Raw genomic sequence first — 26,357 nt, forward strand, 5'->3', positions numbered from 1 at the left:
TTGAAGCTTAAATACCTTTATTACTTTTTAAAAATTATTTGGACATTGATAGCTCTGCAAAATACTTCTCCCATCCCAAACTCTCACACCCTTTCCACATATCCTCCCCAAAGAAACAAAATACTCATCCTTCTGCCCATTCAAATCTAATTTTTAAAAACATGTAAGATCCAAAATCAAATATTACTTTTCTTTCCCAGAACTCGTTAGTAATTTTAAACCACAATGCACATACTCAATGGCATTTCTTTTTTAAAAATTAGCTTATCTGACTATTTTATGAGGAAAAACAATATCATTTCAAGGCCTTAGAATATAAATTCCCTGTTTCTGAAAGCAAAAGACATTGAAAAGCCCCTCTGCCCCCTGGAGTCTGCTGTGCACGTCACCCATGGAACCAGCGCTGCGCGGGCGGCACCACGCAGTCCGTCCGTCCACACGTGAGACATGTGGAGCTGGAGAGGGCGATGGGTGGGAGGGGGGGCTCCGGGCAGAGGGGGGCTGGGCGTGCAGAGCGGAGCAGAGGAGCAGGAGCTGGGTCCTGAGTGGGGACGGGAGGTGGTGGGGAGCCTGCATCTGCCCTGGTTTCTCAGTGATGAACAAGAGTGTCCACCAAAAGCATTGCACGTAGAACCAGAGGTGCGTGGATTACTGAGGAGGTTCGGGAGTGACCACAGCTGGGGTTGACGGTCCAAGCTCCCCCAGGACCTAAGTCAGGGTGGAGGGTCTGGGGGTTCCTCGGGGGATATGGAAACCCCTGCTTCTGCACCCCTGGGAGTTGGGATTTTACGAGAACCAACCTTCATCACAGGTGTGTCCCAAAGAGCTGGCAAACGTACCACATCTTCATCCCCAAACACCACTGCATTTGACCCCTGGCTCAGCAAGGAAGTCAGCCCACAGCAGAGCCCTGCCCACCTGGGCCGCCAAGCAGCAACATGCCGACACCCTGTCCAGCCCACTGGCTGCCCACTCACAGCCACACACATGGGCTCCGACCAGCTCTGGGAGGCGGCGGGGGGCGGGGCGCCTCACCCCCAGGGGTACCTGAACCCTTCAAGGAGCCGGCAAAATGCAGGCGCTGGTTACTCACTGAGAACTTGAGGGCAGGGAAAGGGAGCCTGTGCCACCCGGCTCCTGTGCTGCCAGCCGGCTCTAAAATCAAGAGGATGTTTCTGACTCATCTCTTGAGACGGACGTGAGCCATCCTTCTGCTGCAGCCACCTTCCCAGCACTTCTCCTTAAGGCTTCTCCTGACATGCAATCTCAGCAACATACAGCACGTACTTCAATAAAGGATTCTGAGACTAAGAGACCCGCCTCACCGCTCACATAGACCGGAGGGCTTTGTCTTCTCCCTCCGCCCTGGACCTGTCCCTCACGCCAGTTCCGCTCCTGTGGGTTATGGCAACACCACCTCTCAGTTAAAGCTTTCCCTCCCGGGTTTCGAATGAGTCTATAAATCACCAGAAGTCACCAAACCCACCCAGGCCTTGCCGCATATGGGGGCTGTAGCGGATGCCACATGAAGCTCTCTAAACGTTTAAACAAAACAAAACAGCCGCGCACGCCTGTGTGCACACACACACACACACTTTGGCACATGAGCCTCGGGTTACTTGAGCGTGTTCAAGCTCAGCCCCTCCTATGCCCCGACACCGCTGAGCTGCGGGTCGAGGGCTGCAGCGGCCCCTTCTGCCTGATGGGAGAGGTCGCTGGGAAGTGCTGCTGTTCTGAGTAGCGAAAGGAGGAGGAACAAGTGCTAAACTGGCCCCCCAGAATGGTCCTCACGTTTAGCACTAGAATGGATGCAATGCTGCAGAACGTCTCACCAGGTGACCAGTTTCAAACTGCTGGCTGATTAAATATACATTTACATATAGATATAAAAATTACTAAGTCAACATTTGCTGTTTTCAATGTGAAAACGATAAAATGTAATTCTGAATAATTGTGCATTTGCCATAGGGTCCTTGCTAAAGGAACCATAAAAATAATTTTGTAATAAAAAAACTTTTCTTTTTTTAAAGTTTAGTATTGCCCTCAAGTTCAAAAGTTTGGAGCAAACGTGCTGAGTGGGCAGGACTGGAGTCTGTTCCTGCCAGGGACCTGGAAGCCTCAAACCCTGTGGTCCCAACGGCAGGCCCAAGGGACCCACTGGCCACAGGCTAGCTTGGCTCAATCGCCCTCGCTGAGCACTTGGCCTGCGCCCCGCACGAACTCCAGGGGCACGTGGGAGCTGGGCTCTGCCTTCTCTTGACTTACCCGACTAAGCAGCCGGGGGCGGGGGCCCTGGGTGGGGACCACTGAGCACCGTGGCCCAGGGTGGGCTGGGGCTGACCTATGCAGCTGGAGGCAGGGGTGGAGCAAGGGCTGTGCATCTCAGGGATACAGAAGTTAGCTGTGCAGGAAGGAAAAGTGCATTGACGGCAGCCTAAAAACAGCTCACGACCAAACCTCACAGGGAGGGAGGAGGAGCCGAGGTCGCCCTCCACCTGCCCTGCGGGCTGGCCACTCCTCGGATGCTGCGGGCTGACATTCATGCTTTCGATGCAAGTCTGCTCGTGAAGAAACAGGAACACACGTTCTCCCGGTTCTGGCAGGTACACGGTTTTCCTGGCAAAGTTCTTTTTTGCCAAGTTCAGTTTGTTTGGTTACTGTTCCGAGCCGCTGTCACCGGAATTCGTAGATGGGGGCGCTGTGTTCTGGAACGTGAGTGAGATTTAGCGACTGATACCTGTGGGAGGAGAGGCAGAGGTGTTAGAGCACCCTGAAAACCACACAGGGTGTGGAACCTACTCCGCGGGTGCCAGGAGACCCCATGCCCAGATGAAATGCAAGCTTATCTCAGCTTCCTCAGGGGAGGTGAACCAGCGACAGCCTGTTAGGCAAGGAGAGGCTGGCCCTCTGGGGGAGGATGCAGACCAGGTCCTCTGCCTGCACCACCACCCTGCTTCCCTCTGAAGTCGTGCGCCCCTCAGAGCTCCCAGGGGACCCGGGCACGTGCTGATCTGCCCAGAATCTGGAGGGCTTGGAATGATGACATCACAGCCACACCCCCTACCTCAGCGACTCCATGTTCCTCCTCCCTGGACATGGCTGTGAGACTCCAGAGCATCAGGGGCTCTGCGGGGAGTATGACCCCGTGATGGATGCTCTCAGGAGTCAAACAGGGGATGGAGAAACAGGCAGGGACAGCTCCCACTTGGGGACACCCTGCATGGATGGTGTGGGTGTCAGCTCCCTCACTTGTCCACAGAGGAGTGAGGTGCAGCACAGGAAAAGTGGCTCATCTCTCCCCCAAACACCTCAAGGAAGGCCGTCATGTTAGCCGTCAGAGCAGAGCCCTCCCCTCCCGGTGGGCCGGCCGGCATCATGAAGACATCTGAGTGCTGGGGGCATGTGGAGACGCAAGAGAAGCAGAACCGTGTGCATCCCTGGCGGGAGCGGGAAGCTACAACGGCCATGGGAAACGGTTCCCTAAGAAGTGACCGCAGACTCACCCATGACCCAGCAACCTGCCCCAGCCGCGTGCCCTGAGGAACTGAAAGCAGGACCCAGACAGGCTTGGGCACACCCACGTCCACAGCAGCCAGAAGGTGGTGATGAGCCACAGATCCATCCATCCACTGATGAACAGATGAAGATAATGTGGCCCCCATCCACGACAGGAAATTGCTCAGCAATAAAGACGAAGGACTGACACGCACTCAACATGCAATATGGGGTCTTCAAAACACAATGACAAGACCCAGAGGGCAAACAGTGCACGGGCCCACATTCGTGAAGTGCTCAGAACAGGCAAACCTATACTCAAAGCGGATTAGTGGTGCCTGCAGCTGGTGGGGGCGGGGAGCTGGGTGACGGCTCCTAGGTGGACAGGGTTTCCTCTCTGCCAGTGGAAACATTCTGAAATCGGGTGATAAAACCGTGCTGACACGAAGGCCCCCTGGACTCTACACTTTCAATGAGAGGATCAGATGGCACGTGAGCTGCTTCTCAATAAAGCTGGTGATTTTAAAAGAAGACCAAAAGTTTTAAACACTCATTTGAAAACTGAACAGGTGTTGAAATCCCAACAATGTCTGTTCTCAGAGAAGCCAGGGTAGCACGGAACCCCTGGGCCCTTGGCCACTGCTGGTCAGCCCTGGGCAGCGTCCTTCATGAACCTCTAAAGCATGCAAGACTTAACAGGAAATAAAGAGCTTCAACATGCAGAAGAAATCAGGTGTTTGAGGGCACAGCCACCCTTCAGGTGGACAGGGCACCTACAGAAGCTCAAAAAGTCATGAGAGGCCCCAGAACTGCGGCAAAGGCCACACCCAGGAGCACGTGGCTGTCACCTTGGCAGAAGGCAGGCCCATAAGGCCCACGGGCCCTGGCTACCAACAGACTTCTAGCAGGAAGGTGAGCACAAAATCAGAAAGGCTACTGACAGCAGAGTTCACATGGGATCTCACACTCTAACTACCGAGTCTGGGAGGAATGAAGACAGGACCCACAAGCCTGAGATAAACGTAGCTGAAAATAGGGCTGCTTGAAAGCATTCAGCAGTGAATCCCTGTACCCAGAACTTCACCTTTGCACCCATTTACACCACTCTGGGGAGGCAAACAAGCCCCCGTGTGAGCACTTTGGGAACTGTGGCCAAGCTCTCAGTCCTTACCACTCTGAGCTCCTGTGGTAGTAGTAGCCCTCTATGGAGGCCGCTGACTTCTGGAAGCAGATGTAGTAGAAGCCGGCAAAGGAAGCACCACTGATGTCCTTGATCGTGTGGTCCGGGACTAGGAACTGCTCCTGCATGCGCACAGAGGGTCAGTGTCAAGGCTCCGGCCCCCAGGCCTCCCTGCCCCTTGCAGCTGGCTCTCAGCCTCACTGCGTGACCATGAACCATGTGCCACCTGTGTGTTCTAGACCAAGCACGGACCCACATCTCAAGGTTTCTAGGGTCAGAGCTGGGAGCAGGCTGTGGGTTGGGACTCAGGTCTGGGCCGAGCCCCGGCCCCGGTTCTCAGCACAGAGCCTGGGAAGGAGGATGCTCCAGGCTTCGGTCTGTAGAAACACTGGCGAGATTTCAAAATAAAACAGCTTTTTCCCACAGGCTGGGGGCCTGGGGTTGGCACTAACTCACCTCCTGAGCTTGGTACCCGTGGCTCTAGCTCAGGAAGTACCAGAGGGAGCCCACCCGACAGACTCTTCAGGAGCTAGAAGGGAAACCCACCCCCATTCCCTGAGCTGGAGGGACCAGGGGCGCTGTGATGGCCCACAGCCTGGGCGAGAGGGTGGCCGGGGAGGTCACTTCACTTAGGGGCTAAGAAGAGGAGTCTCCCAAGTCCATGGGACCCTCAGGATGACCCAGCCTGCAGGGTGGAAGATGAAGCCAGAGGGAGAAGGGTCACAGAGCACGGGGAGGGGTCACAGAGCAGAGAGGGTGAGGCCGGGCCCCCTTACCTTCCACCTCATGAAGACATAGTCCCCACTCTTCAGCTCTTCGTAATCAAAGTCGTCTGAGTTAAATGATTTTGCATACTGATAAAAAGCCAGAAACTTGCCCTGAAAGCCAAAAGCAGAGCAAAGGATGAGGGCTGGGTGGGAACGCAGGCCTGGGGGCGGGGCCGAGGCACTCACCCAGTGCTTCCGGTCCACGTCCTCGTCAGCGTCCCACTTGCGGGTTAAGAAAGGGTGCTTCCTGCTGATTATCTCTCCTTCAAAGAAGGTCGTGAGGGTCGGGTACTCCTGTGGCAAAAACACAAATATCAAACAAGATGTCCAACAGGAGTTCTAACTTTACACAAAACAACAAACCAAGTTCACTTTAATTTCTCCCCAGAACTTTGAAAAGAGGACCACACTGCTGGGCAACCACCCACCAGAGGCAGGTGCAGCAACACCCACGGCCGAGGAGGGAGCCTGACTTGAGGGGCCCAGGGTGGGGGTGGGATGTCTCCTGGATTCTGGGGACTCTGCCAGAAGCAGAGGACCCTTCTTTGGCGCGCTTGTGATGTGTTGATGGCTCAGAAAAGAACTTGGACAAGTTACTTCTGAATATTCTAGCATACAGAGCAGATGGTAACTTGATAGGTTTTACTTTCTAAGGAAAACACCCAGAGAGGCTACGAAATCACAGCCCCGTCTTCATGCCTCAGCCTGGTCATCGCTTCTCAGACTGGCTCAGTCTATCCCTGGTGTGCCAGCTCTTTAGGTTCGAGGGGCAGGGAAGGGGCTGTAGAATAACCCTGACGTGAGAGGCACTCGTGTAATTAATTCTATCATGTGAGCTAAGACAACTTACATGACGGGAAACACTGATGACCACGTCTGCCCCGGGAAACCATAACCACCAGAAAAGCAAACGAGTGGTCATCCTGACTGGGTGCCTGAAATGTTAATACTCCCAACAACCCTGCTGTTTGTCCCTCTGCTCATACAAAGGCACAAAAGATTTGGGAAAAGTTAATTGAAGAACAAGTAACCACTGTAAAAAGTTTACCATTTCTCTGCATTTGTAAAAACCCACCCACCAGGCAACCCCTCAGTGTCACCAGGCAGCCCCTCAGCGCTGCCTGCCAGCCCGGGTAATTCCTGGGGGTGCTGTGATGACCCCCACCCAGCAGAGCACAGATCACCATCCTGAGGTCCTGAGACCATGGAGGACCTGCTCTCTTCCTCAAACCCCACGTCAGCCCCTCTCGCTCAGCATTAAACATTTCTACCGGTTTAAATGCCACTTCTCCCGGCTTGCCTCCCAGGTGGCTCGGCGCCCCCAGAGGGTACTGCGGCCTCGCTGGCCTGGGGCTTCCAGGAAGGCCATGACCACTTTTCTGCACATGCCAAGGCAGCCTGCTCTTGTAGCAGTGAACTTGAAGCACTGCAGATCTGCCATCCCCCTAAAACTGAAACCTTCGCCCCAACGGTGGCGCCGCATTCCTCAAACACATACTGACACAGACAGAGCAGAAAAATTACAGAGACCAAAACTGCCTAAGCGAAAACCTGATTTTTAAAGGTATAAACCAAATTATAGCAATCCATTTGAGAAAGACCTGCTAAGGGAAAAAATGCTTTGTAAGCTGGCAGCTGACTTGAGACGTTAAATTAACGGCTATACAGTATACTGACTTCCTGAGTTTTGAATCTTCGTATTTTATCAAGATGTCCATAAAGAGAGAGAAGGATGAATGATCAAGTATAATAACAAAGAACAAGCTTATGTTCAAGTCACGAGTTTTCCTAACAGGTGATTCTACACCGACCTCTCTCTAAAATGTTCCAGGCAGTCTATCAGGGTGACCACTAGGTACCCACAAACTCTGAGAATTAAATAAAATAAGTATCTAATGAATGAATGAAGGAACAGAAGGAATCCCAAAGATAAAACCCCTCACAGGGCAAGCAAGGACATTCCAGCTCTGACTACAGCCAGGGGGAGGGGGTCACAAAGGGAGGGCGGGCATGGCTAGCATCCCCAGGTGCGGGCCCACTGCGCTGGGCCGTCCTCCCCTCGCTGGCTCCAGGCCCACCTGCCTGGAGGTGAGTCCAGCTTTCCGTGAAGACCCACCTTCTGGAAGATCAAAGTCTGATTGACCAGTAAGGCAGTCTCTGGGTCTGGTGGCATGACCACCTGTGTTCCAAGTAAACCCAGCACAGCCTCAGAGTGCCCAGCATTGTCCGGGGAGTGTGTGGTGGGGCTGACACCCTCCCGCTGGGCTCCCAGCCACCTATGTTGGGCTCCCCAAAGATGCCCCTCTCCCTACGGGTGGCTGGCTGGGACTGCAAAGAGTATCACTTGACACCCATTCTTCACAATTCTGGGATTCAGTTTCCACAAGGCAAACCAAACTTCCCAAACTGTGTGTTTGTGACTCAAGGCAGGTAGGAGGCCAGTCATCTCCAATCATATAGTTAGTTTTCCTATTTCCATACACATGAGAAAGACCATGGCTGATTAGTCATGTTAAAATAAGTCAGATATCTGCTATTTCCAGAACTATAAATGGAAAAGCAAACAAAAATTTTGCCACACCGTGTGGCACGTGGGATCTCAGTTCCCTGATCAGGGATGGAATCCAAGCCCCAGCAGTGGAAGCATGGTGTCCTAACCACTGGATTCCTAGGGAAGTCTCAGGCTGTACATCTTAAATGGGTGAACTCTGTGCTATGGGAACTATATTTCAGTTAAAAAGAGTTTAAAACAAGGTGAATTCAAAGACTTGGAAGACTCGGGCAGGATGACAGACCCTTAGGAAGCACAGCCCCCTCTGATGAAGGTGGCTCCGAGTGGGAAGAGCTGGCAGCGACACCCCCCACCTTGGGAACTCGGCTGTTGGGTGGCCTGGGGCGCTACCCTGCATTCGGGCCACCTGCCCCCACAGGGCCATCCGCAGCCTTTCCGTCTGTGGGTTTTTAGTCCTGCCCACCATCTGTGTGCAGCTCGCTGTGACCATTTGGAATCAGGTCCCCATTCCACACTACAGACTCTGCTGGTTTCCTAACGAAGTTCAACATTTTTGCTCTGCACTCAACACACACGTGTGGCCGCCTCCGAGTTGAGAGTGTTCTGTTGCTGGGTCTTCTCCAGCACAGACCCAGGTGAGAATCCTTCCTCATGCTGTCACTTGCTGCCCCGACTTGACCTGATATGTTTCCAGAGATCTGTCTCAACAATCAAATTCTCAGGAGTCTCTCAGCCATCTGATAGAAAAGCAGGAGAACCAGGGGGACAGGGAGACGAAAAGCAGTGCTTCCCGACTGTGGGGGCCCAGCCTGGGGCTCAGCAGTTCCGAGCTGCCCGCTCACTGATGCCGCGTCCCCTTGGGACCTGAAGCGGGCACCTGGAGCCCTCACCTCCTCACGGGTAAGCCAGCTGACACAAACAGGTGAAGGCTGTGGGCAGGAGGAGGCGAGGGTGTCTGCCAGACCCTCACTACTCTGAGCAGCGTGGCCAGGCCCCGCTCCTGCTCGCCAGTGGGAACACAGAGGGTGCTCTCTCTCGCCTGTGACATTCCTGAGTTCTGAAGGTTGAAAAGCTGGCCTTGAGGGAGGGAACAGCTCCTTCTGCAGGAGGAACCTCCAGGGCCACGGTCTTGGAGGGGTGCTGCTCATTCCAGAAAGTGAAACTGACCATGATGGCGGCAGCGATGCTCTGATTATATTTTTGTTTTCCTCAAAAAGGATCAAAGTAAAATCAGTAGTGTTGGTCACATGGTGATCTGCTGATAAACTTTAACGTCTGTGAATGCACACGTCCACACTGCCTGCTCCCGCTCCCTGACAATAACTGCACTCAAGGTATGGGGCTCCTGAGTCAGGCTTGCAGAGTCGAGCTCGCTGGCCCTTCACACCTGGGGTCCCAACGTGCTGTCCCCACCAGGCCCCCGCCTGCGGGAAGAGCACTTACCTCAGTAAGGCCTTTGATCTTCAGATACCCGCAAAGGTAGGAGTTCCCCGTGTCCACGTGCTGAAAAGACAGGACAACACAGCCGTGTCATAAACGCAGGGTCCATCGGGGACAGCGGAAGCATGTCCAGCATGCAGAGGCCCCTTGGAGGCCGGGGAGAAGGGAGCCTGGAAGCTGGTACAGCTGGGTCTCCCCGGTCCAGCAGCAAGCTGAGTGTTTAATGCTGAGTGAGGCCTCGTGTTAAGAAACTAGGGGGACTCCCCTGGTGGTCCAGCAACCAAGGCTCCACGCTCCACATGCAGGGAGCCCAGGTTCAATCCCTGATCAGGGAACTAGATCCCACATGCTGCAACTAAATATCTGCATGCCAGCAAGGAAGACCAGGTGTAGCCACATAAATAGATACATATTAAAAAAAGAAAAAAAACTAGAAACGTTTGTTGCAATTCTCAGATCTGAGGACCCTATACCTTCCAATGCACCTTCAGTCAAACACCAAAGTGGTGCTTCAAAGCTGCAGCGAGCTTGGCCAGCATGAAGCACGCGGCTTCACAAAGCTGGAGCGGTCCCATCGTCTGCTGCAGTGGATAAAGGTCCGCACCTGAAAACCACCGCAGCTCTGCAAACATCCTCACCTGCTGACGTGGGCATCTGACAAAATGGAGCAGCCAACCTGAACTTACAGGGGTCAGCAAGGGAGCTGTGTTCAAGGACCCACGGCTTGAACCTGAAGCCTTGTTTCAAGGGTGTGATTCTCACCAAATTCAATACAATTTGGGTTTCACAGCTGCCAGAAAGGGTATCAGGTGGCAAGGATACTCGCTAATAAGATTAAAAACTCAACTAAATTGGCTAACATTTTGGATGGATTATCACATGCTTGAGAATCAGAATTTCAGTTTGGCCTCCATCCAACCATGTGTCTCTCCCTCTCTGCTCAAATTGATCTTTTTGAACCAAGGGAGTGTCGACCCAGCAACCAGCCAGCATCTCAGTGAGAGAGAACAAGGCGAAGGCTCAGCAAGAAGGTGCTCGAAGCACACCTGTGTCTAACCGCTGCTCTCCCTAATATTCCTCCTACAGTGACCTGGCCCTCACTTCACTCTTGGCTTCCTGGATGGCAGAAGAGAAAGAGAGTAGTCAGAGTAACATTTAAAAAAAAAACACCACCACCAGGTCAGAACCTTACAAAGATTTGAGGAACTCTTGAAATTGCAATTTTAGGGGAAAAGAAACCACTCCAGAAGCACATGAAGAGAGGCCCATCGTTAGTCATCAGAGAAATTCAATCAGAACCACAAGAGATGCCACCTCACCCCCACTGGGATGGCTATAATCAAAGAGGGGCCGTGACAAGTGTGACAGGGACGTGGAGAAACTGGAGCCTCTGACACTGCTGGTGGAGATGGAAAATGGTGCAGCCACTTTGGAAATCAGCCTGGCAGCCCCCCAAATGTTAAACAGTCACCACACAACCCAGTATTCCACTGGTAGGGAGACACCCAGGAGAAACGCGGACAATGTACACATAACAACTCGCGCGTGTATGTGCACAGTGGTGTGTTCATGACAGCCCCAGAGTGCAAACACCCACAAACAGCCATCTATGCATCAACAAAGGAACAGAATGCTGCAGAGCCACTAGGGGACGATGACACAACAGCACAGAGGGAGGGAGCACTGGCTCCTGCTGTGATGTGGACGAACCTCAATACACGGTGCTCCGTGCGACAAGCTGGACACAGAAAGTTACTGTATGATTCCCTTTGTGTGAAAAGCCCACAATAAGCAAATCTTAGGGGAAGAAAAATTAGGGGTTGCCTAGGGGTGGAGTCCTTGGACTGCATGGAGATCAAATCAGTCAATCCTAAAGGAAATCAACTCTGACTCTTCATTGGAAGGACAGATGCTAAAGCTGAAGCTCCAGTACTTTGGCCACCTGATGCGAAGAGCCGACTCACTGGAAAAGACCCTGATGCTGCGAAAGATTGAGGGCAGGAGAAGAAAGGGGCGGCAGAGGATGAGATGGTTAGATAACATCACTGACTCAATGGAAATGAGTTTGAGCAACCTCCGGAAGTTAGTGAAAGACAGAGGAGCCTGGCGTGCTGCAGTCCATGAGCTCACAGAGAGTCGAATATGACTTAGCAACTGAATAGTGTTGGAGGGGTGTGGCAGCTAAGGATTCTTTCTGGGGATAATGAAGATGTTCTAAAATTAGACTGCAATGGCAGTTACACAGCTTTGGGACCACACTAAAAACTACTGAATTGTATACCTTACATGTGTGACTTGTGTGACAGGTGAATCATACCTCAATAAAGCACCTATGAAAAACAAAGAAAGCAGGAAAGAGGTGGAGTTACAGAAGTCAGAAGTTTCTAAGACAACAGAGCCCAAGAACCCAGTTGTGGCTGAAAAACCAGCTGATTGGGCAACTCACAGGCCAGACTGTCTCTGTGACAGTAAGACACTCACCCATCCAGGTGCAAGGTGGCATTCCTGGGTGTAACCACCACCCCCGCCAGGAGATGGCCAACTCCAAGTGGCCTCCAGCCACTGCCCAGGTTGCTCTGGCCACCCTGGGACCTGCTAGTCATGCACCAACCCAACCCCTACTCCCACCGGTTCACAAGGGAATTGGCACCAGCAGGAATTCAGAAACAACATGCTGAGGACAGGGAGGGGAGCTGCCGCAGGAACCAAGACTTGTCTGTGATACCAGGCTGCCCCGCCACTGGTCCCCAACCCCATTAGACACCATCAAACTCAACAAGGGGCCCAACTCAAGATCATCCCAAACATGACCCACACCAGGCATCTCACTTCTAGAATTGTATGATGAGCTGCAAATCTTCCTACTCAATTCTCACATTTGGAGCAGAAGAGAAGGGAGATTGCCACAGTGGTCATCTAATGGTGAGAGCTGAAATAACTCAGCCACGACCCTTTTCTTTCCCTGGCCTTGTCTCACAGCTCGCAGGATCTCAGTTCCCCGAGTAAGGACTGGACCTGGGCCACAGTAGTGAAAGCGCCAAATCCTAACCATGAGACCACCAGGTAATGCCCATCTTTTCAATTACAATAAATATCATAGCTTATATTAGAAATTTCAGTTTGTAGACCAGAGACACAATTAACAGAGATGGAGTTCTCTTGATCTAAAGTAAACAATTTGCTCCAACAAAGCAGTAAGATAAAAAGAGGCAGGTGAATGATCGGCAGTTGGTGGAGACAAAAGGTGGGAGAAGAGAGGCTGTTTGAGATTTAAAATCAGTAAAGAGCAAAGGGCAGGAGAAAAATTCTGTCCTCACACAGGACCTACATTCTACATCTACATCCTACATTCTGTCCTCACACAGAACATCAAAGCTTCTGCAAGACCTTTGAGGGGATAGTGCTTGGAGGGGCTTTTAGGCACAGCTTAGGAGATGAGGTATCAGACTGAAGACAAAGGGGCGAAGGGAGGAGGAAGTGGGTCCTGATGCAGGCCTGGGCAGATAGACAGGAGGAACAGTTTTCCAGGAAGGCAGAGCAGAAAGAGGATTAACCACAGCCGATCTCCATGGGCCAGGAGGAAATGTCAAGTGTGCTCCCATCTGCGTGAGAGGAGTGAAGTGCAGGAAGGAGCTGGGACAGGTAAAGCTAAAGTTCCAAAGCCATTAGGAGCTGGCAGCAGGTTCTCAGAAATCCAGGTCAGATGGGAGGAGGAAATACCATATGAGAAATAAAAGTGGGTGAGTTACATTTCCTAGCATGAGTATGAGAGACTAAGGAGGAAGCCCTGACATGTGGATCAAAGTTAAAAATACAGTAAGAGGGTCCCCTAGAGCCAGGAAGGAGAACAGGGAGATGGGAAGGTCTGGGCAGACAGATGGAGAGAAAAGGAGTGGACTGGAAGTGGCTAGAGGGTGGGGAGTAGGGAGTGTCAGGAGTCTGAGCCAGGAAGAGACCATGGGTTGGGGGGCTAGGAGATCAGCTTCTAACAGACTGTGAGGAGCCCACTTAGGATGTGAGTGCCCAGGCTAATGGGGCAGGAATCGGGGTAGGATGGGGGCCCTCAGGTTCCGGGGCTGATGGAGGGAAGAGACGGATGAAGCTCTGCCGAGGAGGAAACCCCCGGAGGAGGAGGCGGGCCCCAGGGCCTGGGCTTCATGGGACCGAGGAAAACGTGGGAGGCAGCAGGCACGTCTCGGGCCTGGAAGAGTCCAGAGTCAGAGGGAATCCCTGGAGAGTTTCCCGGACGGGGTCCGAGAGGGACTGGAAAAAGGACTGTTGCTGGGGCGACAGGCCACGGGGAAGCAGGGCCGGATCTGAGGCGGCCGGTCCCCGGCTGGGGCCCGCAGGGTTGGGGCGCGCCGGAGGGCCCCCGGCAGGCCCAGGCAGCTGGCCCGTCCGTGGCCGAGGGCCCGAGGGGGCGGCGGCGCGGCCCGGTCCGTGGACGTCTCGAGAGGCCGGGCCGCTGGCTCACCTGCAGCACTACCTCCACGTCGTACGAGTTCCCCTTGCTCTTCTGGTGGCCGCGGAACTTGGAGCCGCTGTAGAGCAGGCTGGTGGCCACGCCGGGCTGCTGCGTGTTGATAGGCGGTGGCGGGATGAGCGAGGCGGCGGAGGCGGCCGAGGCACCGGCCGGCGGGGGACACTCGGTGCGGACCGGCATCGCGGGGTCCCCCGGAGCCAGGGCTGGGGGAAGGGGAGGAACCGCCGCCGCCGCGCGGAAGCCGAGGAGGGCAGACGGAGGGGAGGCCGGCGCGCGCGCAGGGCGGGAGGGGTCCACCCGCCGGCCGCAAGCGGACCGAGCGCTCCGGCCACCACCGGGGCCCCGGGACCTGCGAGCAGGGCCTCCGGGTTCTGAGCGAACCCCCTCCCCGCCTGCCCTCGCACACACGCCCCTTCCGATTGGCTCGGGCGCGCTGGGGGGCGGGAGCAGGCTGGCTCGGCGCTTCCGCCCATTGGCGGGCGGGGACAGCACGTGGCGGCGCCGAGGCCCTCTGGGACTTGTAGTCTTTTTCCCGAGGAGCGGCGCGGGGGCTGGGCCGGGGCGTTTGTGATGCTGATTGGCTGCGGCGTGCGCTGAGGCGCGCGGCGACGGCGCGCTACAAGTGTCGTGCGCAACATGGCGGCGCCCAGAGATAGTGAGGGTGCCGGCGACCGGTGAGGAGGTTTGTGGAGTCTGAGCACGCGGCGTGTGGTCCCTCCGCTCCGTGTTCCCCGCGCTCTGGTCTCCAGCGGTCATTCTCTGAGGCCCCCGCGCGATGTGGAGGCGCTGCCTTCGGCTGCGGGACGTGGGGCGTCGCCTCCTGAACCTGCCCCGAAGTGGCCTCACCGCCTCCGAGGGGCTGGGGCCAAAGCTCCCTACCCCCATCCGGGCCTACGTGCCCCCGGCAGGTGAGGGAGGCCAGGGCGGAGCAGGCTGAGGGGTCGGCCTTGCAGCGTCACACGTCGGGAGGGAAGTTCCCCGCGAGGGCAGGGATCGCTCCAGGGCACACTCGCGTCGTTTCCTTTGGCAGGTGCGGTTTTTCTCTCTTTCATTGGGGAAGCAGAGGTCATCCTTGTTTTCAGGCGGGGAAATTCGACTTCTGGGTCGGGATTGCGCCAGAGGCGCAAAGCAGACTCTGAGAGGTTTGCGGGGCAAAGGCCAGTCTGCTAGGCTGCTTTCTGTGTCCCCGCGACCGGCTTTAAGTCATCCATCCCGGCCGCTTGCTCCGCAGCTGTCCTGGCCCTGCCTCCTGCTGCCCTCCCAGAATACCTGCCACCTCTTCTAAGGAGTTGACACCCCGTGCCTTCTTCCTGCATTTCCGACTCGGATGAGGCTTTCTGTAGCGGATCTTTCGTTACTCCTAGGGAGAGATTTTGGGATAAGAGTGGGACTGACTTTAAGTGAGTGAAGACAGTAACGCTTTCTTTCCAGCCAATTAGTACTGTGCTGAAGTTGGGGGTAAGGAAAAGGTCACTGTGGTGTTGGAGCTGTTCCGAGGACGCCCGTGTGGCCTCCAGCCCCCTACCAGCTGTCCCAGCCATCAGCTGCATAGAGAAGAAAGGTCTTCAGAGAGCCTGCCTGTCCAGCTGAGAAGTACACCGGTGAAGTCCAAGCTGGGAGTCTCTGCTTACAAGTTGTCTGTTGTCTGCACAAGTGGTTTAGCTTCTCAGTGTCTGCCTCATCTAAAGAGACAGCTTGTGCTGGGTTGAGGGAGATGCTATAGATAGGGAGGCCAGCCTGCCACCTGTTTTTGTAAATAGTTTTCCTGGAACCCAGCCCCCCTCATTCACTGACACACACCTAAGGCTGTTTTCATTACGGTGCAGAGTTGGCTGGTTGTGCCAGACACCGGATGGCCTGCAAAGCTTAAAACACTTTGGCTTTTTACAGAAAATGTTTGCCAACCGTGCTGTGGATGCTAGAGCGGTTTGGGGGAAAAGTGTTTAGTCATCTGGCCCGTTTATAGTAATTGCTGTGGTAGATACATTTGCCCTGAAGAATTTTTAAACAGCTTTACTGAGATGATGCACTTAGAATTCACTCACTTACCGTGTACAGTTTAATGGTCCCTAGTGGCTCAGGTGGTAAAGAATCCGCCCTCGTTGCGGGAGACCTGGGTTCAATCCCTGGGTTGGGAAGATCCCCTGGAGGAAGGCATGGCTACCCACTCCAGTATTCTTGCCTGGAGAATCCCCATGGACAGAGGAGCCTGGCGGGTTACAGTCCATGGGGTTGCAGTCGGACATACTGAGCGATTAAACACAGTATACTCAGAGTTCTGCTGCCATCAGTTCTAGAAACTTCTTATGACCCCAAAGGATCCCTGTACCCTTTAGCTGCCACTCTGAGTACCCCGCCCCCGCCCCATCCCTCCAGCCCTAGACAACCACTACTTCATTCTCTGTATCTATGAAGTGAAGTCGCTTAGTCGTGTCTGACTCTTTGTGACCCTGTGGATGGTAGCCTACCAGGCTCCTCCCTCCATGGGATTCTCCAGGCAAGAGTACTGGAGTGGGTTGCCATTTCCTTCTCCAGGGGATCTTCCCAACCCAGGGATTGAACCGGGGTCTCCCGCATTGCAGGCAGACACTTTAACCTCTGAGCCACCAAAGATCTGTATCTATAGATTTCCCTATTTTGGACATTTCATATAAATGGAATGTGGTCTTTTTTGACTGGCATTTCTCCATTTAGCGTATATTCAAGGTTCGTCCTAGGGTTAGCACGTGTCGGTACTTCATTCTTTTTCATAACTGGTAATATTCAGTTTTGGGGACACACCGTGTCTTATTTACCCAGTCATTCATTGATGAACATTTGGGTGGTTTTCATCATTTGACTATTCTGAATGCCTTTGTAAACATTTGAATACAGGTTTTTGTGTGAGAATGTATTTTCGTTTCTCATAGGAAGTAACCTAAAAATAGACAGGACATCCCCAGTGGCTCAGTGTTAAAGAATTCACCTGCAAGGCAGGAGACCCGGCTTCGATCTGTGGGTCAGGAAGATCCCCTGGAGAAGGGAATGGCAACCCACTCCAGTATTCTTGGCTAGAGAATCCCATGGACAGAAAAGCCTGGTGGACTGCAGTCCACAGGGTCACAAAGAGTTGGACACAACTAAAGCAACTTAGCACTCATGCAAGAGTAGACTTGCTGGATCAAATGGTAGCTAACTAACTTTCTGAGGATTGGCCACCCCACTTTCCAAGGTGGTCGCGCCATTTTACATTTCCCCAGCAGTGTGTGAGGGTCCCAGTTTCTCTGCCCCCTTACCGACATCTGTCTGTCTGACTATGGCCTTCCTAGCTGGTGTGAAGGACTGTCATTTGAATTTCCCTGAGGATGAATGACCTTGGAATAAAAGTTATGACCAACCTAGATAGCATATTTAAAAGCAGAGACGTTACTTTGCCAACAAAGGTCCGTCTAGTCAAGGCTATGGTTTTTCCAGTAGTCATGTATGGATGTGAGAGTTGGACTGTGAAGAAAGCTGAGCGCCGAAGAATTGATGCTTTTGAACTGTGATGTTGGAGAAGACTCTTGAGAGTCCCTTGGACTGCAAGGAGATCCAACCAGTCCATTCTAAAGGAGATCAGTCCTGGGTGTTCTTTGGAAGGAATGATGCTAAAGCTGAAACTCCAGTACTTTGGCCACCTCATGTGAAGAGTTGACTCATTGGAAAAGACTCTGATGCTGGAAGGGATTGTGGGCAGGAGGAGAAGGGGACGACAGAGGATGAGATGGCTGGATGGCATCACCGAGTCGATGGACGTGAGTTTGAGTGAACTTTGGGAGTTGGTGATGGACAGGGAGGCCTGGCGTGCTGTGATTCATGGGGTCACAAAGAGTCGGACACGACTGAGCAACTGAACTGAGGATGAATGATGTCAAAAAACATCTTTTTAGGTGCATTTTGGACACTTGTGCATTTTCTTTGGAGAAGTGTCCATTCAGATGCTTTGACCATTTCTAAGTTGGGTTACTTGTCTGTTGATTATTGAGTTGAGAGGGTTTTTTATATACTTGGCCCTCCCAGTTAGTCCAGAGCCGCCCCAGAATTGTGGGCAGTCAAAATCTAGCTGTGAGGCGTAAGGCCCGCCAGGTGGCGCTGTTTAGAAAGAGACCGCTGTCACGCCGCTCGGAGGAGGCACGGCCTCCGCTCGCGGTGCATTGTGGGGGTTGCAGTTCTGTCCCGAGCAAAGGCCTGCCCAGAGATTGAGGCTGATGAAAAGAGCACTAGTTAGCCCAGGGAGCCTGGGACAGGACAAGGAGTGTCGGGGGAGGTGACACAGAAAATCGCCTGTTTCTTTATATGGATTGGAGCAACCTTGCAGGGAAAAGGGGCCCCATGGACGTCAATTTCCACTTGTGCTCTCTTCACAGCCGCTTGTTAGCGTTCTCTGCCTATACATCCAGTTTTCTGTTGCCCAGCTTTTAAAATTCAGTGCTTCTCCACATTCGCATTTCTTTGTATCTGCATAGTCCTTAAAATTGCCATTTAAAAGGTACCACGTGTGGTTTTGTCATAGAAACAGATATTCTGTAAAGGGAGTGATTGTGCTCAAAATAAGGGTTCAGTATGACTAGCCTGTCTCTCCCATCTCCAACGATGGGGTTTCCATTGCTGTCAGCTCACCTCATCACTGAACATGTGGGTGCTTCACGGGCTCCTGGTCTCATGACTTGTCTCATGAGACCCTGGACCTGGGAGGGTCCCGGCAGAAAACCTCTGTCTTTTGAAATTGGGGAGTGTGGATTCCACCAATTGAGTTTTCCAGATCCTGTTCTCCGCGCCTGTGTGAACCCCTAATGTGACTCCCTACTCTGTCAGCCCTCCTTGCGGTGACCTGCCAGGGTCCTCCCCAGATCTGGGCCTCTCCAGCCATCCTCTGCCCTGTGACTGCAGGCTCACCCTGCCCACCACCTTCCTAGCTCTGAAACCTGCTCTCTGAGGCCCAGCACCTTCCTGTGAACGGTTCCTTCTCCTGGAAACTCCCCACCCCCATGCCCTGGAAAGCCACCAGTGCAGGTGGGCCTGCCCACTCTCCTGCGGCTCTTGGGTGCCATCTGGCTGTGAGGAGGTCTTCCTCTAGCCCAGACGAGACGAGCCTTCCCGGTGCATGTTTGCAGCTTGTCTGGTCCTCTGGCGTCCACGGTTGCTTTATTGTTCGCCTAGATTAGTGTCCGTCGTCCCATGAGACAGGACGTACCTCATGAGCAGGGTGGCTTTTGAGTCCTGCCCTGGGAGGGGGCTGGTCCTCAGCAAGTTTGTTCCTTCCCCCAGCAGAGCCCTGAGCCCACTGGCTGACATCTCTGATCAGGTGCAGAAGTGGCCTGGCTAGGGCAGAGGAGGTGGGCAGAGGACGAAGACCCCCTCAAGGGAGACCTCGCTATCCCGGCAGCTTTGTGTGGTTCAAGCTCTGTCATCCATCTCTGCCTCCAGCCACCCCCACCCCACCCCCAGCTGCCCCTCAACCCCCAGGTCTCTCGACCCATCTCCAGCCATTGGCATGTGTAGAATGCTCTGCTGGCACTTCCTGCTGGTGGGTGGGCCCATCTCCCCCAGAGATGGGTCAGAGTCTTCAGATCCCCCCACCCCAGCCCTCTGCTTCCTGCCGGATATGGCCTTGGACTTGGCTTCCCTACCAGGCACTGGAAAACGTGCTGGACATAGTCTGGACGCCTTGACCCAGGTCTCCCAACAGATGCAGGGGCCTCTGGACTCGGTCTTACCTGCTGTCTGAGTGAGACCAGGCTGGCACATAAAGCAGTGGGCAGTGGGAACTTCCTATTTGGGTCAAAAGTATGAGAGAAGTACTGTTGTGATTTCAGACAAAGGTGGTAAATTTTGCCATCGTAATACTTCATCATGTTGGTGGTCACACCATCTGTAGATTCAAGTGTGTTGTGCTGGGGGGGTGGAGGGGCGTTGGAGAAGTCTTGGAGTCAGGCAAGCTGCAGCTTCATGACACGGCCACTGTCCTTGGGAGCTGGTGGGGCTGTGGCTCCTCCTTCCCTGCTTTACCCAGTAGCTATTGACCATGTGGAGCGAGGAGACTGGGCGCTGCCATGGAAGTCTGGGTGGTCAGTGTCAGTGTCAGCAGTGAGGTCATGAGCGCCTCCACTCCTCCTTTAACTGCACTTTTTGAAAAATCTTTCCCACAGAAAGGAAAAGGTTCTATCAGAATGTCAGCATCTCACAGGGTGAAGGTGAGTGTCTGGAATTTTCTCTGCCTCTTGTTTTTGTTTATTTCTGTGAATGGGAGGTGAGGGACACTTTTCACCTCCAGCCAGCTCTTTGGTGAGCTTGTCCCAGTGCTCTTGTTGGGTATGTTTCTATAAGCCATTCCCCACGAAGGGACTTGGGGCATCTTGCATCAAATCAAGTAGCTAAATATAGGGGTGATCACTCCACTCTGCCTATCAACCTGAGAGGTTTCCGTTTGATCTTTCAAGGTGGCTTCGAGATCAACCTGGACCACAGGAAGCTGAGGACACCCCAAGGCAAGCTCTTCACTGTCCCCAGCGAGGCCCTGGCCATTGCTGTGGCCACTGAGTGGGACTCCCAGCAGGACACCATCAAGATGTACACCATGCACCTGGTAACAGGTCACAGCTTGCCCCTGTGGCCACCACAGGCTTCCTGGGGCCCTGGGAAGAAGTAGGGGTCCTGTCCTGATTCCAGTAAGGCTCTGGGAGGCCCCCTGCAGACAGCCCACCCCACCCCCAGCCCAGGGCCTGGTTCTTCCAGAGTCTTGGAACACAAGTCCTTCCCTGGCCACTTTTCCACTGCAGTAGCCACGCTTTGTTTGGTTGGCTCTTGTGCTCTGTGGTGGTCTAGGTCAGGAAGAGACAATGTGTGGAGAGTCCATGTTTCCTGGCACGTGGACCCAGGCCCCAGGCAGGCTCCTCGGCCTCAGGCCTGTGAGCCAGCCTCCCCTGGACTGTGGGGGAGCAGGGGTGACGGCTGCAGACGGAGCCTTAGAGTGGCTCTGCAGTCCACAGGGAGAATCCAGAGAAGCTGTCCTGGCCTGGCAGCTCTGTCCCCTGCCGTCTGAGCCTCAGGGAACTGGGTGATGAGCAACTTGCCCGGATCCAGCAGTTCATTCATGTCTCCTGACTCTGGTCTCCCTGGGCCTGGGTGTCCATGGCTCTGAGACATCACTGCTGTCATAGTGGTAGCATCTCCTGGAAAATAGCACAGGGCCTGGTGGTACAGAGCCTGAGACCTTGAGGGAGTTCATTCCTCCTAGGGCCTGGGCAAGGCCCTCAGGATGCTGATGGGCTTTCTCTCTGTGCCTTTGATCCAGACCACACTGTGCAACACATCTCTGGACAACCCCACCCAGCGGGACAAGGACCAGCTCATCCGGGCGGCCGTGAAGTTCTTGGACACCGACACCGTCTGGTAATGGATGTGTGGGCGGCCTTTCCCAGGGCCCCAGCAGGTCCCTCGGGCCTTTTGCTCAGAGTGGTCTCCGTGGAGGAGGCAGTGGACCCTCTGATTCCTCAGTACTCTACTGCTCTGCAGACCACGGGACAGAGGACGTGCCGGATGCACCAGTGTCAGGACCAGCCCTCCCATAGCCCGGCAGCTGCCCCCTGGCCTGGGACGCAGGGGCTGTTAGCCTCTGTGGCTGTCGCAGGCTCCACGGCCCAGGGGTCACTTCTGACCATTAGCATGTTCTCACAGGCATGGTCATCACTCCTCAGCTGGGCTGCAGATGGTCCTTGGCATCCAGAAGCTGGTCTCCTCCTTGGCTGTTTTCGCAGCCAGGTTCTTAGGGTGTTGACTGGATGCGGAAGGAACAATTGAGCCCCCCATATGCTCTGGGGTTACCACCCAGGTGGCACTTGAAGTCTGCTCCGGGGCGAGGGGCAGAGCGGGCCCCTGCAGAGGCCATGGTGCTGCTGTTGGAATGTCTATGCCATCTGTGTTGGGGACAGTTTGATGACAGGGAGGGTGCCCTTCCAGTCCAGCTCAGGGAGGGGGTCTTCTTGGGAGCATCCCAGCTCAGAGAGTAGAGCCATGGGAGCCTCCCTCTGCCCTAGGGCCACTCCTCCCCATTGGGCAGCACCCCCTCCATCCCTCTGCACCCCCACTGCCTCTCTGCCACTCTCTCACACCAGCCTGGCCTCCCTGAGCTCACCCGTTGGGTTCCTGTCCCCGGCACCCTTGAACTCAGCTGACCCTAGCTCTGTCTCTTGGTCAGAACAGTGGCCTGGCCTGAGGTGGCATCAGGCAGGGCCACCAGCAGCCGCATCTGTAATTGGGAGGGAGGCAGGCTCACAAGGGGTGTACAGGCAGCTGGGTCTTGCCGCCTCTTGGGAGAGGAGGGGACTGCAGGATGCAGTGATGAGCTGGCACAGAATCCTAGGACCAGGGGTGCGAGTCAGGACAGTGTAGTGTAACGAGCAGCACTGGGCAGCTCTGTGGGCCCTGACTGGTCAATAACCAGGGACGTTTGGGACAGTGGGACTCAAAGTCAAGGGTCCAGGGAACCCTTGGAGGGCTTATGAAGCTGCAGGCTCCTGGTCTCTGCCCTGTGATGGTGTGGGTTTCCAGCAGGTCCTGGATGAGCCCTGGGCCACTCTTAGAGAGCCTTGCTAATATAGGGGGAAGGCAGGGGTGGAGGGGTGGTGGTGGAGAGGTTTTCTGCTGTTGCCTTTCACGTTTCTGTATCTGTCACTGGACAAGAGAATTGTACTTGTTTATTAATGGAGACACTTTTGCACTGAATTAGCTACAGGGTGGAAGAACCAGAGACGCTGGTGGAGCTGCAGAGGAATGAGTGGGACCCAGTCATCAGCTGGGCCGAGAAAAGGTGAGATGCCCCACACCCGGCAGCTGGGGTCTGGGCCACACTGGACAGCCAGGGCCCTGAGCTGGTCGACATTCTGAGTTCGGGGCACCAGAGGACTTGGACAGTACAGGCCCCCTTGGGGGTGGTTGCAGCTGAGTGCTTCTGCCCCATTGGCTGTGCGACTTTGGGCTGGTGACCTGATTCCTCTGAGCTTCCCTTTCTGTGTGTGGGGCTCGTGACCCCTGCCTCCCTGGGTGTCATGAGGAGTACACGGAGTGCTGCACACTGCTGGGCACACAGTGGTGCCTCCACTGGCCACTCCCACCCTGCTCGATGTCACAGTTGCTCTGCAGCTGAGTCACAGAGCCAGGTGTGTGACATGGACACACATGGAGGACAGTCTGGGCAGGGCCTTGTGGAGGGCCAGTCCAGGGACTGGTGAGGCCCAGTGGCTTCCTTCCCAGGAAGACACTTGTGCAGAGTAGACAGACCAGTGATGTGAGCGGGGTTAGGTCAGGTTTATTTCATCCCAGGGTTGTTGGGAAGGGCTCCTAGCCTGGGCTCTCCGACCTTGGTATTCTGTAAGCTTGCACACTTAGAGTGGTTTGGACGTAGCATTTTTCATCTGTACACATTTTCTGCACCCATGATGTGTTGGCATCCTCTGGTTTTGTAGTAAGAGGTGGAGCCAGTGCACTGAAGGATCAGGTAAAACCTGACAACTGGACGCCACGAGAGAACCGTGAGGATGCGATGCTGTTTCACTGGGGAGTTCAGTGACGTGAGACATGAGCTCGCTGCCTGCAGGTTTTTGCTGTGGTACGAAGTTGTCCGCTTTTGGTGGCAGTTAAGATTTCTCACCCATAATATTAATAGATAACAGGAAAATGTGGCCCCTTCCTGTGTTTCATTTGTACTATGAGAAGCTTCAGGAAGAGTGTTTCTAAACCAATGAGAAAGATCAGTGATATACGAAAGAAAATTACAAAAATTGCTTTCATTTCATTATGTTTTTCCTGCATTTTACATAGCTGTGATTGTTCTTGAAAGTTTTGTTTTTGAAGCCAGCTCATGTCCTCTGGGACAGTGCCTTGTGTGTGTGATGGAGGCTTATTAATAAACATGTGAAAAAGTGATTGACTGATACAGGATTGTGGCTTAGTCGGTAAAGGATCTGCCTACAGTGCAAGAGACCCAGGTTCGATCCCTGGGTGGGGAAGATCCACCGGAGGAGGAAATGGCAACCCATTCCAGTGTTCTTGCCTGGAGAATCCCATGGACATGGACAGAGAAATCTGTCAGGGTACAGTCTGTGGGGTTACAAGAATCAGACATGACTTAGTGACTAAACCACAGGATATATGCAAATACCGTTGTAAGGAAAACAGTATTTGAAAGAAGCCTTTTATGATTCACACGTGAAGACTTCCTTCTGAAAAGCAGGCAGCCCACAGCTCTGATGGACCTTCATGCCAATGAGTTCGAGTTTCAGGAGCTGCCTGTGGCCCCTGCTTCCTGACTTGCCAGCCCTAGCTTCATGCATAATTGATCTGTCCTCTGCTCCTAAGGGGCAGAAGGTTATAGGTCAGGAGGCCTGACGGCAGTGGCTCCCAGAACCCCCAGTGGGGCCTGTGTGTGCTGGGCAGGCTGGGGCTTTGCTTCTGGCCGGAAGCAGGGCTGTGCAGCTGGACAGACTCACGCGGGGCCTCTTTCTTCTAGATACGGCGTGGAGATCGGCTCTTCCACCAGCATCACGGGGCCCAGCATCCCCGCCCGGACTCGGGAGGTGCTGGTCAGCCACCTGGCCTCTTACAACATGTGGGCCCTGCAGGGTGCGTGGTGTTTCCTGTGGGCCATGGAGGGTGGGCATGATGGGCATGGTGTGCAGAGCCCAGGATCGCCAGAGCACTGGGTTGGCGGGGAAGACGCTGTCACCTGGTTCATGGACTGGCAGGCTCACCCCTCCCAGGAGGACGTGGCTGTCTCCTCTTCAGGAGCCTCCATTCCAGTCCTCCTGTCCCAGCTATAGTCACAGGGGTGGAGTGCTCGCTCTGACGGGCAGAGCCGGGTCTGGTGCCTACCCAGGCAGGGGCAGAGGAGGGACTCCTGAGGAGAGCAGAGGCTCCTGAGAAGGTGGAGGGGCTGGCACCCCACCTGGTGGCTCCCTGCACATAGCAGGACCCTTGGGCCAACCTGGCTGTGTCCCCATAGGGATTGAGTTTGTGGTGACCCAGCTCAAGTCCCTGGTGCTGACCTTGGGCCTGACGGACCTGCGCCTGACGGTGGAGCAGGCTGTCCTGCTGTCGCGCCTGGAGGAGGAGTACCAGGTGAGGCGGAGGTGGGGCCCCACTGCGGTGGAGGCTCAGGGTGGCCCCCAGATGCCCTGGGGCCACCTGTGTGCTCACGGAGGCTAAGCCTGGACACGAGACTGGCACACTGTGGTCACCGAGGCTGCTTCGAGTCCATGTCTGATGTAGTGGCTCAGAATGAACAAGGCTTGGCTGCTCTGCCGTTGGTATTTTTTTAACTCAGAATCACCGTGTTCTCTGCAGTTCCTTTGTTACTTCTCCAGCCTCAGAAGGTTAATTGCTATTACAAATTGACTCCTAGCATGATGAAAAGCCTTTTGTAATGACAGTTTTTCCCAAGTTGGTCTAGTTATCTGCTTGGAAAAATGCCAGGGGGAGAAGCTGGTTTGTGTCACGAGAGAGCCGGCGACTATGGTGTCAGAGCCGGCTGGGTGGGGGCAGGGGCGGGCAGCAGGAGCAGGAAGCCTGCCTTCTGGTCTGGGCTCTGTCCTTGGCTGCAGGACCCAAGCGGGGCCGTCGTTCTCTGAACTTCACTTTCTCCCCAACACACAGTTCTCTTGAGTATAAAACGCTCTTCAGATATTCTGGACACCCAGAATGCAGGCAGATCCCAAGTGTCAGGGTGGGCAGGCCAGGCCTCCATTCTCACCTGCCGCTCCCCTGCATGCCTCCTCTCCGCAGCCGTGGGTGGTTGTGGCTCTGGCAGTCACCCTGCAGCCTGTCCCGTCCTCTCCACAGATCCAGAAGTGGGGCAACATTGAGTGGGCCCACGACTACGAGCTGCAGGAGCTGCGGGCACGCACGGCCGCCGGCACCCTCTTCGTGCATCTCTGCTCCGAGAGCACGGCTGTCAAGCACAAGCTGCTGCAGGGGTGACACCAGCCTCAGCCTGAGATGGAGATGCTGTGGCCAGCGGAGGCCAGCGTGGGCTGAGCCAGCGCGCGAGTACCAGCGACTGGTTATACCGAACATTTCTCCGCCTGCAAGTGAGAGGAGCTGCCACTTGTCTTGTTCCTACTATCTTGTCTGGGTCCCGGAGGCCACCCTGCTGACCAGTGTCCACTCACTGCCCAGCAGGACTTTCTTGTCTCGGAGGTCTTAGTGGCCCTCAAACTTTTTTTTCCCCTGGTTTTTAATCAAACTTTTAAAGTGAAGCTGTCTGTTTCTGTTTGTTCCTACTGTTTTAGCAAAGTGATTTACTTTTGAAAACAGAAAACAGTCTTTGTTGTTTCTGGGTTAAAAGCCTGGGCAAGGTCACCTGACGCACACACATCCTGTTCAAGGAGCCACTGCAGGGCCCTGACGCAGGGGGGTCTCGGGTGCCTGGGCCCAGATGAGGGAGCGGGAGGAGTCTGCAAAATTCGG

The 26,357-nt window shown here is 54.5% G+C and overlaps 2 protein-coding genes across 2 annotated transcripts; one reads left to right on the forward strand and one right to left on the reverse strand.

Annotated features, from left to right (window-relative positions):
• On the reverse strand, positions 1–14,529 carry GID4 (GID complex subunit 4 homolog). The gene is given in 8 exon segments (XM_027517021.1): positions 1–2,737; positions 4,667–4,797; positions 5,452–5,553; positions 5,629–5,736; positions 9,398–9,457; positions 13,869–14,169; positions 14,171–14,257; positions 14,259–14,529. Coding segments are annotated over 8 exon segments (1,110 nt in total). The 5' UTR covers positions 14,516–14,529; the 3' UTR covers positions 1–2,673.
• ATPAF2 (ATP synthase mitochondrial F1 complex assembly factor 2) lies at positions 14,491–26,208 on the forward strand. The gene is made up of 8 exons (XM_027517022.1): positions 14,491–14,785; positions 20,045–20,089; positions 20,336–20,481; positions 21,190–21,287; positions 22,624–22,704; positions 24,403–24,515; positions 24,895–25,010; positions 25,731–26,208. The coding sequence occupies exons 1-8, from the start codon at positions 14,653–14,655 to the stop codon at positions 25,866–25,868; spliced, it is 870 nt and encodes a 289-aa protein (XP_027372823.1). The 5' UTR covers positions 14,491–14,652; the 3' UTR covers positions 25,869–26,208.
• Positions 26,209–26,357: the final 149 nt, after the last annotated feature.

This window comes from Bos indicus x Bos taurus, chromosome 19, assembly GCF_003369695.1.
Source record: "Bos indicus x Bos taurus breed Angus x Brahman F1 hybrid chromosome 19, Bos_hybrid_MaternalHap_v2.0, whole genome shotgun sequence".
NCBI lineage: Eukaryota > Metazoa > Chordata > Mammalia > Artiodactyla > Bovidae > Bos > Bos indicus x Bos taurus.